Source organism: Rhinolophus ferrumequinum, chromosome 22, assembly GCF_004115265.2.
Source record: "Rhinolophus ferrumequinum isolate MPI-CBG mRhiFer1 chromosome 22, mRhiFer1_v1.p, whole genome shotgun sequence".
Taxonomy (NCBI): Eukaryota; Metazoa; Chordata; class Mammalia; order Chiroptera; family Rhinolophidae; genus Rhinolophus; species Rhinolophus ferrumequinum.
In genome coordinates, this window is record NC_046305.1 from 20,364,126 (window position 1) to 20,379,677 (window position 15,552).

Genomic DNA, 15,552 nt, shown 5'->3' on the forward strand with positions numbered 1-15,552 from the left:
AGAAATTTCTCAAATTTATTGTCATTCAATCTGATATGTGATCTACTGTTAAATTATTTGTTAGCCTTGGACAAATTACACTCATTAAAGTGAACCACTTTTAGCTTCAGCACCAATTGTAAACTTACATAATTGATTTTTAATAACAGTCAATGAACAACTGGCAAAATTCGAAAACTTAAACAGTCAGCTCTCTTGAGCTGGTAGGAGCTGTCTCCAGCACACCACTGCCCTGTTCTGTATTTTGGGATTTTTAATTGTTGGTGTTGAATAAACTTTTCACAATGAATCACTCCCTGCTCACAGGAAATTCCTATCACTGACCCTGGCAGAGGCTTTAAAGGGTGAGAAGGCATTAACATCAGTCCACAGAGCATGCTTTTGATTTGAAGAATTTGACGAAAGCCAAGTTTTCCTGGAGTGCGTGGAAAGCTTGCATATTTCTAAAGTTGGCTCTATGCTTTCATTTCTCAAAGTAAATGGACACAGGCGTCTCTAAGATTTTGTTTTGAGCATTTAAGACATTTATTGTTTCGATATTTGTAGAATGTTTGATCCCATTGAAGATTTTTAAATGCATTAAAATATCTTACACAATCTACCAAATAAGTTAAATAGTTACAGTTCAGTCTACCTCTTCTGTTTTCTATGTGGGTTTAGGCTGCTGTTTTTGGTGAGGTTATACATTTTTTCCCCCTGGAAGTGGTTTCTGTAGAAGACGAAGAACAAACTGGGGGCAGGGCCTGAAAGCAAATTTGAAGTACTCAGAGATCTATTGTTGACCAGCCCTATTCCTTATGAGTTGGGGAGAAAAAAAAAAAAAAAGCCATTGTTTATAATTTCCACTTAATATGAAAATGTTTGTTTTAAAAATGTTTCCTCCTGCTGGAAAAAAAAAATGTATTTTTAAAGGGAAAAAAAATTCCTCTTTTGGCTATAAGAAAAAGTCAGCTGTATGAGCAGGTGTGACCATAGCATAACATGCTGATATGATATAAATCAATAAATTTTTACCTCTCAGGACTTGGATAACCTTTTTCTTACCTCTTAAAGGCTTGAGAAACATTAAGTATTAATAATCCAGATTCAAATGGAACATTGGGAGGAGGGTTGGCTAACCGCTGAAAGGAGACAGGCTTCTTTCATAATCAAAATACTCTGAATTGGGTATGATTAAATCCATTTTACAAAGGAAGAAATTGGAGTAATGCTTTTTTGCTCGAATGCATGAGTCTATCACAGCCTCTTTCTCAGTTTTCCCCTGCAGAGTTTCTGTTGCCTCATCTTGGAATACTATCTGCCTTTTAGGTGTGTGACCCACTCTAGAGATGGTGGTAAAGTTCCCGCTGTTTACTTACCTCAGGCAAGAGAACGAGCCATCTTTGTGACATTAGTACCATGTGTCCCCGAAAATAAGACCTAGCTGGGCCATCAGCTCTAATGCATCTTTTGGAGCAAAAATTACTATAAAACCTGGTCTTATTTTACTATAAGACCGGGTATAATATAGTATAATACAATACAACATAATATAAATAATAATATAATACTGGGTCTTACTGGTGTCACTGAGAAGTGCCTCCCCCAAAGGAGGGGCTTGGATACCTCCCCTAAAAAGTCAATTGCTTCACCTTCATTCCTTTGTTTCCTTTTTGATGGAAAGAACTTCCTGAAAACTGCCTTATCTTCAGATTTTTACCAGTTACCTAATACTGTATCAGCTGATGGAAAGTTGAGGGGCAAAAAAAGAGGTAGCTGGCAGTGGAGAAATCAGGAACCTGGAGTGCTGGGAAGAGCATCCCAGGCGTGTTGGAAGACAGGGAATGCCAAAGGCTGCTGCCTACAGACACGCAGCACCAACACAGCGGAGCCCGGGAGTCCTAAGAAAATCAGCTTCCATGGGAACTCTGTCCTAAGACTGCCATCCCTGAGTGCTCACCTGTAGAAGTTTCCACTGGGCGTCTCCAGGTGCCAAACAAAGAAACCATTCAAAATGCTGGCGACAAGGAGCCTCTTTTAATCAAGGCTTCTAGAGCCCCCAATAGGCCTTTTATCTTCCCCTGATATGTACACATTTCAGTAAGGACAAAGGATGGCGTTGACAACAAGACTTCTCTGGGCCCGCATTGGATGCATCAAACTCTGGTATATTTAGTGCGGGACAGCGAGAGCAGCGACAGCTCAGGGCTCGCCAAAAGCACAAAAGTAGAAGCAACCAAGACTTCTTTTAGCTCAGACCCAGGAGTGACACTGACACAGTGTCACTTGGTTAAAGTGAGTCATAAGGCCAGTCCAGGTTCGTTGTGGGAGGGTCTACAAAAGGGCGTGAATACTGGGAAGCAGGGACCCATCTTTGGGACCCGTCTGTGAAGACCAGCTATCACAGTAAAAAATTGCTCAGCTATTTGAATAGTTAAAGAACACTGGACAGGCCTACAAGAGTTCTTGCAATTTGTCCCGTTAGCCCATAATTTCAGTAGTTGGAGATTTTTTGAGCTTCCAAATACTTGTAAGAGGATTAGATTCATATAAATCACATTAATCAAAGGAATACCTACCTAAAAGAATGGAGATTTTGTTTGGGCTTTATCTTTATACTGTTGTTGGCACTGATTAATGCATAACTCATTGGCCCTTAGAATTTCAGAGCTAGTAGGAACGTTAGCTTGTTTTGAGATGGCAGATTTCATTCTGGTGCAATTTTGGTCCATTGCTGGTAGCATTAAATGGTTACTTAACACAACTGCAAGGACTAGAACCAGGTCTCTTAATTTCCATTCAAATGTTTTCCCCCAAACAGCAGATTGCTTCTGTTTGGGTTTCTGTTTTAGTAAATAAGAGTTAAACTGAGAGGATTAAGTACACTTGTTAAAGAGGTGATAGATCCAAAACTTCTATAATTTCCTTTTCCTTGATTTTAAGCATAATAGTTCCCAAACACTAAAAGATTATTTTTTTTAAGTGTTCCTCTCAGCTGTTGCAGAGATACAATTAGCCACTAATCTGAACTCTTATGTTCTTTGTTTTTTTGGATATAAAAATGAAATTGTTTGTTTGTTTGTTTGGGGGACATTTTTTTGCCCGGTGTAGTAGGAGATAAAGAGAATGCCTCCATTTCAGAATGAAGGGGATAGTGATTTCAGTCTCCTAACAGTTTCCTTCATTTCTAAATTCCAGGTATGAAACTGGCAGCAGGTAATAAATTCAGGGCCACGACTGCCTCTAGTGTCCAATGTCCCTCCATCATGGGGGCCGCTGGGCTCCAGGACTTGTCCAAGCAGGAGCTGGCAGAAGAGCAGCAGAACCCAGGACTCAGCCCATAAGCTGGAATTCCAACCCCTATGACAAGTGTCTGATCCTCTCACTCTCACTCTGATCATGTGTTAAATGGGAAACTTGCAGAGCTGTTTTCAGTATTAAAAGAGATCGTGTGTGTGAAACACATCATACTGAATGCTCAGTAAGGGGGACTATTTTATCCTAACCCAATGGGGCTTAACAGAGGATGTAAATTATTCTCACACCTAGCCGTGCCTAAGGTCCAAATAACCCATTCAGTTCCTTAAGAATTGTCTTATACACGTAGGCTGTAATGCCACCATCCCATTTTCTGGAGCCCTAGGTCCTTTGGGTTTCTAAGGTAAACTGAAATGCAATCAGTATAGCCAGGCTCCTAACCTCACCTCACCTAGTCAGACTATATCTAATTATCTAAGGCTCCAGACAGCAGCAAGATAAAGCGTTGAGGTCGGAGAGCCAATTAGGAAGGTGAGGAGACGAGGACATAAAGAGGAAATAGGTTCTGCTAGACAGAAGACATTACATAGTCTTAATAGGGAACCTATTTTTGCTTCTGAGACATGATGTCACTTGCAGTGAAGACCTTGAACTAATTATCAAAAGGGAGGGAAATACAATTTCTAGTAGTTGGAAACTATCCACCAGGCCATAGTTCTCTATGTATAATTCATATGATCTTAAATATAAAGCCTGCATGGAAGGCATCCTAAAGATTCAGGAGGCCACAGTCATTTTTAAAAACTTTTTCCTTTTTAGTTGCAGGAGAGTCTGAAGTTTATATACTGAGAATTGACATTTAATCTTCCAGTTACAAGTGCAGCACGCTCAATTCTTAGAAATGGAGGCACCAGAGAGAAGTGGACACATTAGAATCAAATATTACTTATGGTTCTTGAGATACCATGGTAGAGTTCAGAAGAACTGTAGGTGGAGCTGGAACAGCAAGCATGGATTTGAGACCCAGCTCTGCTGGGGGTGGTTGTGGGGAGGTGATAAGAAGGTGATGTTTCAAAGTCTGATCTGGCCCTAAGAGCGGTTGATTCTCCAACCTGATACCCAGCAGGCTGTCTGCCCACCATTCACAGAACTTCAGAGTATAAACACCAGAAGGTGGCAATTGAGAGTGAGAGAGAGCGAGAGAGAGAGAGCAAGAAAGAGAGAGAGAGAGAGAGAGAGAGAGAGAATGAAGGGCAAAGTTACAGTTATGGAGCAGGTCTCTTAGAGGAGATTTGGAAATAGTTACAAGTCATCACCGGGTGGGGAGCAATGAATAATGACTCATGGAGGTGCATCGATACCTGCCCAGGCATGACAATATTCAAAGCACTCCTGGGCTGGCTTATAATGGACAGAACCCGGCTTTGTTTTCCTAAAGGATGACTGAAAAAGGCAAGGGACTATTAGTTAATGAATGTGGACTTTATGAAGCAGTTTCTCCTTGGAGGCAGAGAAGCGGAATCATTGACTACGCAGCCTTCAGGATCCGTTCTATTTATGATTGGGACTAGTAATTGAAATAAATTGGAGTTGTGTCTGAGTCGTGGGGGAACCTGGTGTGTCAGGAGAGACTGGCTTACTCTTTATTGAAAGAGGAAGGAAAGGAGTGACAGGAGGGCCACCTCACCAACCCCACTGGTAGCGACCTGCCTAAGGACAGGGGTAGATTCTGACACGGAGAGAGCAGCCCAAGCGGGAGTGCCCCATGGGGTTCTCATTTGGAAGGTTTTCAATGTTGGGGTTTGAGGTGGGGAGGAGTGGTGGTGGTGGGCGCAGAATATAGCTACAGAGAATCTGAAAACAACAGACAAGAAGGAAGTGAAAGTAAAGGCTGCAGCCACCGAGGGTTTGCTGTAAGCTAGAGAAGCAGGAGAGCATTAGGCCTAACAAGCAAGTGAGAAGCGACAAGCGTGTCATTCAAGGAGCTCAGCCCCGGTGGTGCAGTTGTGTGCTTGCCAGCACGTCCACGTGGTGAGCACCTGGCTGCTCCTCCCGTGGGCTCCAGCTCTTCCTCTGAACCCTGCACCCCACCAGGAAGTCAGCATGCCAAGGACAAGCCTGCCCGCCCGCTCAGGTACCAGGTCTCAGCGGCCTCCACTCGCAGTTCCCTGCCCTACCCATTCCTTCAGTGGACGCCCATCAAATTGGAGGGCATTGGTGAAGTGCTCAGGATTTGCTCAATGAACATATTTCCCTGGTCTGGAGTGGGGACAAAACCACGTGGTTCTAGAAGCTTCCATTTCTTTCCTTGACTGGCACTTTTAAATGTGTGTGTTCTATCCTCTTTCCTTGTGTGATTGACTTTTTGGCTATCTGAGGTGGTTGTGTTTTTGTTTTGTTTTTACATTTCTATGTTATTTCTTTGGGCCATAGGGGAGGGAGGTTCTGAGATCCTGCTGTAATTCCACCATCTCTAACAGAAGTCTAATACATTCAACACAAGAGTCAGTTCATTAAAAGGTGGCTTTGCTCATGCCATTTTCATGACTGTTACTCAAAGTGAAGCACATCTGAAAAAATGCATCACTTTACTTACAGCCCAGGGGAAAAATAATTTAACATAAAGAATTTAGGAGTGATTTCTTTTCTTTTGATAGGCTGAAAGACTTCTAGATGAAGTAAGATTTCAATTGCTGAAAGAGGGAGGGGAAAAGCTGAGTGGGCCAGCAAGGGCTGTTAATCCGGAAGTTACAGTTTCCTCAATTTTTACTCCTTAGAAAATGACTGCTGCACAGAGAGTTGGTGAGAATCCAGTGAGATAATCCTTGTAAAAGGGTTTGGAGACCCTTAAAAGAGTCTGGAGACCCTTAAAAGAGTCCACAAGAGTGAGGGCGGTTACCATTAGAATAAACAATGAAACGGGTCCTTTCTTGTCATTAGAAGAATTCACAAAGAGGCTGGGCAAACCTGTGCCAGGGGTGCTGGGTAGGAGAACCCACCTCTGGGTGGGGAGTGGGCCAGCTGACCCCTAAGGCCTGTCTCCCTTGAGCCATTGTCAGTCACAGGGACCTTGATAAAAGTTGCCACTGTGCCTGCATTTTCTGCTGTGCTCAGAGGAGGGAAGAAAGAATGCGCTCAGCCTGACCAGAGGACAGGGCTCATTTGGCTCTCTTTCCTTGCAGAGACCTCTCTCTGAGCATCAAGGCACCAGGCAGGATTAGCTACAGAGGTTGTAAATGCAAAGCTCCTGCCTGAATAAAAAATTTTAAGAATTTCAAGATGGTGATAGCAGAGCATTAAAACAAGTACAGATCATATGTTAATGAAGTCAGCCCTGCCGCCAGGAGCACCAAGGAGGAAATAAGGCATGGAAGGACCCTGGGGATCCTCAGTGTCCCCGCTCTATCTCTCCCCTTCCCCCCGCCAGGACACTGCACAAAGAGGTCTTATACCAACAGCGTTTCCCATGTGCCAGGCAATGCTCTCTGCCCTTCACACACCAACCCATCTAATCTTAACAAGAACTCTAGGAGGTACCGTTATTATCACTATCTTACAGATGTATGAAACGACAGTTTAACAGGCTTGCCCATGATCACCAACTAGTGATGGCAGAGCCAGGATTCAAACCCAGGCAGTCTGGCCTCAGAGTTTGTTCTCTTAGTGACTGTGACTTATTCTTTTTCCAGGGGGTTCCATACAATTGCTTAGAGAGGGGGATAGTTGCAGAAGAACGCTGCAAGAATGTACGCAGGCCACCAGGCTGTAACCTCGTCTCCTTTATTGTCCTTAGTATAACCACACCAAACCCACCCAGGAGGTGGGCGAGGTGGCCAGGAGCTACAGCTGCCCAGACAGGTAGGGATGACCGTGTGCTCATCCAGGCGAGGGGTGTCTTAGTTTGGGTTCCCTCTAAAACAAAGCTTGAGATAAGGCTTTGGGCAGAGGTAGTTTATTTGGGAGGTGACCCCTGGAATGACTCAGAGAGATGAGAGCGTGGAAACGAAAATGGAAAGGAAAGGAAAGGAAAAGGGCTGAGAGAAAACCAGTATTAGGGGGTATTACTGCGTCCTCCACTGCAGGCAGCGGGAGCTCATCTCTGCAGGAGGCCGTGCACTCACCCACCACCTTCTGTCCCCCACTGGGTAGAGGCTGCCCCTGATGCTATGAATTCCCCCAAACTTCTGGGCTGCTCCTGCAGTGGATGGGAAAAGCTCCCCTGTTACTAGAGAAGCCTCAAGGCCAAAAGCAGAAAGACTCGGGGTGTATGCTTCAGGTGGGAACCCAAGGTGTCCCCCGCAACAACAGCTGAAAACAGTGGGCCAAAGGAAGTTAGTGAGGGATACCTAAGAAACCTGTACAGGGCATCAGATTTTTCTTGAGGACCAACCTCGCTAAAGAGCGAATGTGGTGACAGGGGTTGACAAGCAGATCTGAGGACAAAATGTCATTTGTACTGTTCTCCTCTGGATTCTTTGTTTCCCTTTTCCCTTTCCTTACTGACTGCAGTTGTCCATTTTTTGAGCTACCTTCTTACCCCACCCCCTGCCCACTCACACCAGGGAATGAACACCAGAGCACAAAAGAGTGGGACAGTGCGGGGAGGTCCATCCGTCAGCTGTTTACTGAGTGGGCTGGGAAGGGGTCAAGGGAAGGAGGAAAAGACCCAAAGCTCTGTCCCCCATGCAGCAGCATGTTGACACACCCCAGATGGCAACACAGAGATTAGCTGCTGGCTGTGCTGAAGGGTCTTGGGAAGGGCTGAATCCCCAGAGGCTTCCTAGAGAAGGAGCCATGAAGCCCACAGAAGGACTCAGAGTGAACCTTCGCTGCTGGCAGAAGAACACTGAAAACCCCCAGCACCCTGCCCCTCAATCCCCTCCTACACGCAGGCTCTCTGGGGCCTCCAATCGTCTGCTGGCCTGACGCTGGCCTGGGCTCAGGCAGGGGTGCTGGCTCAGCAAGCCTGCTCTGAGCCTCTGGCCAAGTCTCTCCCCAGGCCCTCTTCCCTTGGCCACATTTCCTGGAAACCACTTTCTAGCCTCTAATTGCCTCCCTCATTGTTCTGAGAAACTGGTTGACAAGTTGACCAGCCCAGAACCCCTGAACCTGCGAGCAGAGAGATGAGTTTATGACTTATTAATCTGCAAGAGGGAGGAATCCAGGCCTGGGAAGTAGGAATCTAAGATAAGGTCTCAGCTCGGCTTCTTTATAACCTGCTAGGTCACATTCCCTCAGTTTCCACATCTACAGACAGTAATCAGCCCTGCCACCTCCAGCTCACAGGGCTGGTGTGACATCAAATGAAACATCTGTGAGCGGAATTTTCAAACCAGTGGAGTTTTATGTAAATGGAGCATAATAACCATTGTTTGCTGCCCTTGTGCCTGGCATCGCATGAAACCTAGTTCCTACGCTGTCTTCCTGGCACACACAGTGGACTCTGTTGTTAGGAACTTAGCTTGGCAAACTCCTGCTTGTCTGGAATCCAAATTGGACGCTCACACACAGCAGTTGTGAGTTGTCTCGGGTTTTGGTCCAGTGGAAGGGGTACTCAATCGGGGCCAGAGCCAAGAATTGTCGCTCCAGGTCCAACTGCTTGGAGCTCTGTGACCTTGGACAAACTCCTTGATTTCCTAGAGCCTCGTGTGATTCATGGCTTCCCGGTCGGCCTCCTGGGTTCTCATGAGAGTGAAGCTAGATTACATGGGTCTACACAGGGCCAGCCTGATACGCAAGCAGTAGCTGAAAGTAGGGTTATTGCTGAAGGAAGGCTTTCTGGCTTGATCCCGCAGCACACATCACCCATCGGGCCTGGTGTGGACTTGGAGGCACAGACCAGCCCCCGAAATGTTTTCAGGATCTTCTGAGAAAGGCAGTGCACAAAGAGAAAGACTCATCCTTTTACAAGGCAGGGGTACAAGTAGTTGCCACCGTCACGATGATGGTTATCGTATGAAGGTGTTATGGGTCAGTAGAAATGGGAGGGGAAGAGTAGAATTGGAGTCCCAGAAGAGGGAGAAAAAAAAAAAAAACAGCAAGAAGTCTTGGGAGTGATGGCAGGAGCAAGGCAGGGTCTAAATGCAGAGCTGGAATGAGATCGAGTAAGGCAGGGTAGGTGCTGCAGGAGGGGACACGAGAAAGGCTGCGGAGGGGTGAGAGGTGCTGGGCAACTATGATGTGTGGCAGGTGATGGTGGCTCCCCCGCCTGCTGTGCTGGCAGAACCCCATTTTTCTCATGTGTCAGAGGGGCCCTCCTCCTTACCCAGGAACCATGGATGAACCATGAATGATTTAGAATCTCCTTCTATGCCAGTGCTTGGCTTATTAGAGTGACCCAGTCCTGGCCGATAGAATCTGAGGGGTTTCTGGAAAGATTTTCTTCCTCCTTAATAAAAAAAAAAAAACGAGAGAGAGGAGGGAACCTCTTTCCTTCTCTCCATCAATAACTCCTCCAGTGCCTCGTTCCCTCCCACCTGACGTTAAGTACCTGAGCTGGATAATTGCTGGTTCTGTTTCTTACCAGCTTCCCGCACTACCCACACCTTCCTGTTTTGACTGTCATGAGAGGCTGAGGCAGGCAGCAGCTGCAGCCTTCTAATGAGAAGGAGCATTGTACAAAAGCTATCCCGGAGCTTGGACATGGTCAAGTTGCTGAATCTCTGAATTCCCTCCAGGCGCCTTGATATGCGAGACAGGGATGTGCTCATGGTTTGAGCTACTTGTGATCTAGTGTTCCACTGACGAGAGAATGAAGGATAAAATAACACTGATAATAGGTGCCTTTGAAGGGGTTGGCCCAGCACTTTTTTTTTTCTGTTTTGCTTGTTTGTTTATTTTGTTCTTTAGATTCCACGTGTCAGCGAAATCACATTGCACCTGTCTTTGGCAAGCAATGTTGTGTACACTTATTTGTCACAAAAGACAAAAGGATAAGTTATCTTATCCTCTTTTTTAAAATAAATGAGGAAACTGAGGCCAGGGAAGATAAATGACTCCCACGGTCCCACACTAATTGCTGGTAGGTCTGACACTGTACGACAGGCTTTCTGAATCTCAGCCAAGTACACTTCCTATTCCACCTGAGAGAGACCAAAGCCAAAGCTAAACAGGAGTTGCCAATGCCCCACACAGCTAACCAGCTCCCTGCGGTCAGCTCCCAGGAGACTCTCAGGGTAGAATAAAAGAGAATCTGACCGTCAACTATTGGTCAGCCATTAGGTTGAGGAGCTGAGCCCAGGGTAAAACCTCTGTCTGGAACCAGACAGAGCAGCCATGGGGAGGTGGACAGATGAAGAAGGTGGCATGTTCTCCACTACCCCCAGGAAGCTGCTACATGGAGGGAGGGAAAGATGAGAAAGTGCAAAGCAAGTATGGCAGTCTTTTCAAAGCATGAAGCCAACTGACTCCCTGAGCGGGTAGGCACTGTGGATCCAGTGGAGAGACAGGCCATTAGGATGGGGCCAGAGACAGGTGTGTCAGAAGCAAGGGTAGGCTCTGTCTGAGAAGCTTTCCCATGGAGGTGAGTTCCAAACAGAGGAAGGAGACAAAGAACTTCAGGAAGGCCTGGGAAAAAACAAGGAAGGTTATGGGTCGGTGGTCTCTGTGGAGTAGGGAGGTCTCTGAACAGGCATCACCACTCATCGGGCAGAGAGGAACTTGGACTTCATTCTTTTGTCCTCCCTCCCTTTTTCCCTCCTTTCTTTCCTTCCTTCTTTTCTTCCTCCCTCCTTTTCTCCCTCTCTCCCTCCCTTCCTTCCTTTCTTCCGAGCACTTACCATTGTGCTAAGCATGTGCCAAGTGCTGGGGATACAGCAATCAATGAAACGACGAGGTCTTCTGGACCTTATAGTCTAGTCAAGAGAAGTGGAAAACAACTAAGTAAAATGCAGCAGATCTCCTTATTCGCAGGTTTCATATTTGCAAACTTACCTACTTCCTAGAACTTAGTTGAAATCCCCAGGTCAATACTTTCAGCACATTCAGAGTCATTTGGGGACAAGTGCAGAGTTGTGAAAATTTTGAGTCACCCAATGTGTGCCTTCCCAGATGAGGTGGAACCTTCTCGCTTTAGCTCTCACAGCATAAACAAGCCTCCTTTTTGTGATCTATTTAGCGCCACTTTTTTTTTCCCTGAAGTTCTGCCTGTCCAGTAAGTGCAAGAAGGCTGTGAAGTGCCTTACAAAGAAAAGACGAGCGTTAGATAAACTCCATTTGGGCAGGAGTGTCGTCAGCTGTGAGTCCAACATTAACGAATCAACACAATACGTGAAACACGGTGTCTTTAAACAGAAACACACACAAAGTCAGGTTGGCTATTGATGGGTTGATGAAAATGCTGTACCCAGAGGCTCATAGGTTCCTAATAGTGTTTCCCCTGTGGCTCAATATTTGCTAATTCGTTGTTCACAATTTTATAGAACATAACCACCTCAATTAACGAGATAGGACTATAATTTTATTTATGATGGGGGCCATGAAGAAGATCAAACCGGGAGTTGGATTAGCATGTGACGGGGAGTGGGGCTGGTCAAGGGAGACCTCTCTAGGAGGCGCCACCTGAGCTAAGATCTGCAGGACAAGGAAAGCAGCTAGCCTAGTGAGACCTGAGCGGAGCGTTCTGAGCGGAGGGGCCCGCAGGGCAGGCCTTGTGTGGGAAAGCCGGGCGGGCAGCCCACCAAGAGCCCGTGTGGCTGGAAAGTGGGATGGACTTCCGGTGGGTGGGATAACGTGCTGGGCTGATTTCAATCGTATCCCTTAGCAGTCAGATCTGTGATGGTCAAATCATCAGCTCCCTGACCCTCATGGTTTTCACTTTATAACTCAATGCCTGGCCCAGAGAAGGTATTAAAAAAGCTCTTGATGAATGAATAAGTTCAGAGTTTGCCTGTGGAATTCAGGTGCCCAGGAGGGTTTGTGGGTGTATAAATCACGGGGTGGGAGTGGGGCTTCGGCTTCAGTGGCGCAGGTGGAGGAGGCAAGTGGGCAGTGGGCGGTGAGGAAGGGCGTGATGCCACAGTCACTTTCCAGGAGCTTATTCAAGGGGGAAGGAGAAGTAGGTTGGTGACTAGAGGGGCAAAAGGGGGGGGGGGCGGTTATTTTAAGATTCCAAAGACCTGAATATGTCTATATGTTGAGGGAATGGAGTAAGTGGAGAAATAGTAAAGGTCAAGGAACAAGGCTGATCAGTAGACACTCCAGTTTGGACAATGACAGAGACAGCGCGGGGAGTGGGGCATCCCTGCCAGAGTCACCCCACAGGCTAGAGAGGTTGGGCAAAACAGAGCCTCCGTCTTTTTCCTAAGTAAGTTCCCATAGCATTCTTTTTCTCAATGACGCTTCACCTCCAGCAGGGGGAAGGCCATTGCTGAACTTGAGTAACCCTCTCAGGTCATGGCCTCCAGCTGGGTCCAGACTCCCAGGTGCATTGTTCCCCTTGTTGTTATTGCCTGCCCTGGGAGATTGGGTTACCCCAGGATAGTGTTCCCTACTTTGTCCGGGGCCATGTGATCCTATCAGGGGAGGAGCGTGGATATAAATTATTGAGGAAACCTCAGGTTCTCAACAACTCCCTAGTGACTCAGGTATGCCAAGAAACCTGAGAGAATTCGGCCCTTGGGGTGCTGTAGCTGGGATTGAGTGGGTGATCACTTCCCAGGCCTCTGAGCCTGCCAGTGATTGACACGGGAAGTCTTGGGGCTCTCTAGGGCCCCGTGTTAAAGGCACTGTGCAGCCAGGATTTCCCAAAAGGTCTGTAGAAGGGAAGAGAAGCAGCCCACTGACAGAAACCCAGTTCAGAAACTACTTGTTTGGGACCCCAGCCTGTGTGAAGATGATGAGGCAAAAGCAATACGTGTTCCTTCTGGAGAAGTCTAGGTGGGGCATGGTCTCCCCTAAAGAGAGGCTCAACCTCATTGCGGAAGGCATTTTGTCTGCCCTTGGGGAGCTCCTGGCAGACAGTGGACACACACACACACACACACACACACACACACACACACACACAGAGTCACTATAACTGATAGCAACTAGAACCAGATACAGGCCAGGTGTAGCGACTGTTCGGGAGGCTGAAACTAGCCAGACCACTGAAGGGGCAATGCCCAGAACGGGGATTAGCATGAAGTCACTCGCTCCCTTCTGGAGGCCTCCCTGCTACCTAGTGCGGAGCTGTGCCAAGAAGAGTCTGAGCGAGTTGGATACTTGCTGGTTCAGGCTGTGGAGCATCCAGACTCCACGTGCTGCAAGGGTCTTGTTTGCCTATTGCCCTAAGTCCCAGACCCCTTTCTGGAAAAGAGGAAGGGGCGGTGGGGAGGAGTTCAGGGCTCAGCCTCTCCAAGCTTCCTTTGGCTTTGGTTATCAAGAGACAGCCCCTGGATTTGCTCAGGGCTCTATCTTCCCTGCCCTTTAACACCTGTTATCACACTGGCTGTGCTTATTGGGCTCTCAAGGGTTACCAGGCGTGTTCATGTCTGCTCACATGCATCTCTACATGCCCAGCCATCCAAGTGCACACGTGCATATGTCCATGTGTTGTGGCCCCGTGTGATAATTCCTGTGTTTGCCTAAGTGTCTGCAGGTGTGCGCAGTGGGGTACTGTTTCGCAGACCCACTGAATATTCATCTACCACCTTTTAATGTCCAGCAACATGATGACATCAGCACAGCAGGCTGGACGTCGAACTGTCTCCCCACATCCCTGGCTTTGCCCTGATACATGTACCCTAACGTCCCTTCCTCCTTCTCAGGCCCTGAAGAACTCTTGTCTTCTACGCTCAAGACTTTCCCAGAAGGCCTGAGGATGTCTGATCTTGGGAGCTTTACTGGATCTCAGTTCATTTGTTCTCTTATCCTCAAACAATCACCAAGCTTCTGCCAGGCCAGACCCTGTGTTAAGTGTCAGGGATACCGAGATGAGTAGACATGGCCCACGTCTTCATGAAATGCACACTCTAGTCAAGGGGAAAGGACTGGACACCACTAATCATGTTCAAAGGCAGCTCTATAAGACCATGGGGGACAGAGAAAGAAGATGCTAATTTCCCCGAGGACCCCAGGATGGTTTCACTGAGGTCACGTTTGGCTAGGACTTGAATAGAGTTTTGACCAAAGAATGTGCAGAATAGCATGGCAAGCAGAGCAATGGTGCCATTGGAGATCTAGAAATGAGAAAGCCCATGGAGTGTTGACTTTCAAGCTATTCCTTAGGGCTGGCGTGTTGCTGGCCTCCAGGGAGTGCCTGTCACATAGAATACAACGTCCCCTAACTCTGTGCAGCGCTGTGTTCCTGCCCTTCCTCATCTGTATTCGTCTCAGCTGTGCCCCAGCTTCATCATGTTACATTAAACCAATTCCAAATCGGAGCCCATGAGCTAAAGTGAGGTTCAGAGACTATAGGGCAGGAGGAAGCAACACACCTCAGGCCTCCAGAACTGTGAGAGGATAAATTTCTGTTGTTTTAAGCCACCAAGTTTGTGGTAGTTTGTTAGACAGTTTTAGGAAACGAATCCAATGTGTTACTGATTTTCTACAGAAATGCAAAGGCAATTCAGTGGAGCAAAAAGTAGCCTCTTCAACAAATGCATATGCAAAAAAATACACTTGGATTCATACCTTTTGGCATATACAAAAAATTTACTCAAAATAGACGATAAACCTAAGTGTAAAACCAAATCCATTAAACGTCTGAAAGAACTCATAGGAGAAAAACCTTTATGACCTTTTGTTAAGCAAAGATTTGTTAACTATGACACCAAAGCATGCTCCATAAAATGAAAAATTGATATATTAGACTTCTTAAAATCAAAATCTTGTGCTCTTTGTAAGATGTTGTTAAGATAATAAAAAGTCACAGACTGCTGTGCATATATCTAATAAAGTGCTTGTGTTTAGATTATATTTTTTTAACTCTCAAAACTCAATAAGCAAGAAACAAACAACCTAATTTAAAAATAGACAAGGATTCAAATAGACACCCCACCATAGGAAATATACAAATGGCAGATAAGCACATGGAAATATGCTCAAAATTATTAGTTAGGGAAATGCAAATCACAACCACAAGCTATTGCACACCTATTAGGATGTTTAAAATTAAAGACCTTCAATACGAAAGCTGGCATGAACAAAGAGCAACTGGAATTTTCATGCACTGCTAGCAGGAACATAAAATGGTACAACCACTTTGGAAGACAATGAGGTAGTTTCTTAAATAAACATGCATCTAGCATATGATTAATCCAGCTATTCCACGCCTAAGTGTTTACCCAAAAGAAATGAAAGCATTTGTCCACACAAAGACTTGGACACAAATGC

At 46.3% G+C, this 15,552-nt stretch overlaps 1 protein-coding gene across 4 annotated transcripts in view; it reads left to right on the forward strand.

Annotated features, from left to right (window-relative positions):
* LPGAT1 (lysophosphatidylglycerol acyltransferase 1) overlaps window positions 1-15,018 on the forward strand; it is a 115,890-nt gene extending 100,872 nt beyond the window's left edge. For all 4 annotated transcript variants that reach the window (XM_033091955.1, XM_033091959.1, XM_033091957.1 and 1 more), the window contains exon 8: window positions 13,986-15,018. In XM_033091955.1, the coding sequence (XP_032947846.1) occupies window positions 13,986-14,158 (173 nt within the window). In that variant the 3' untranslated portion in view covers window positions 14,159-15,018. The remainder of the gene's footprint in view (window positions 1-13,985) is intronic.
* The last annotated feature ends 534 nt before the right edge of the window (window positions 15,019-15,552 follow it).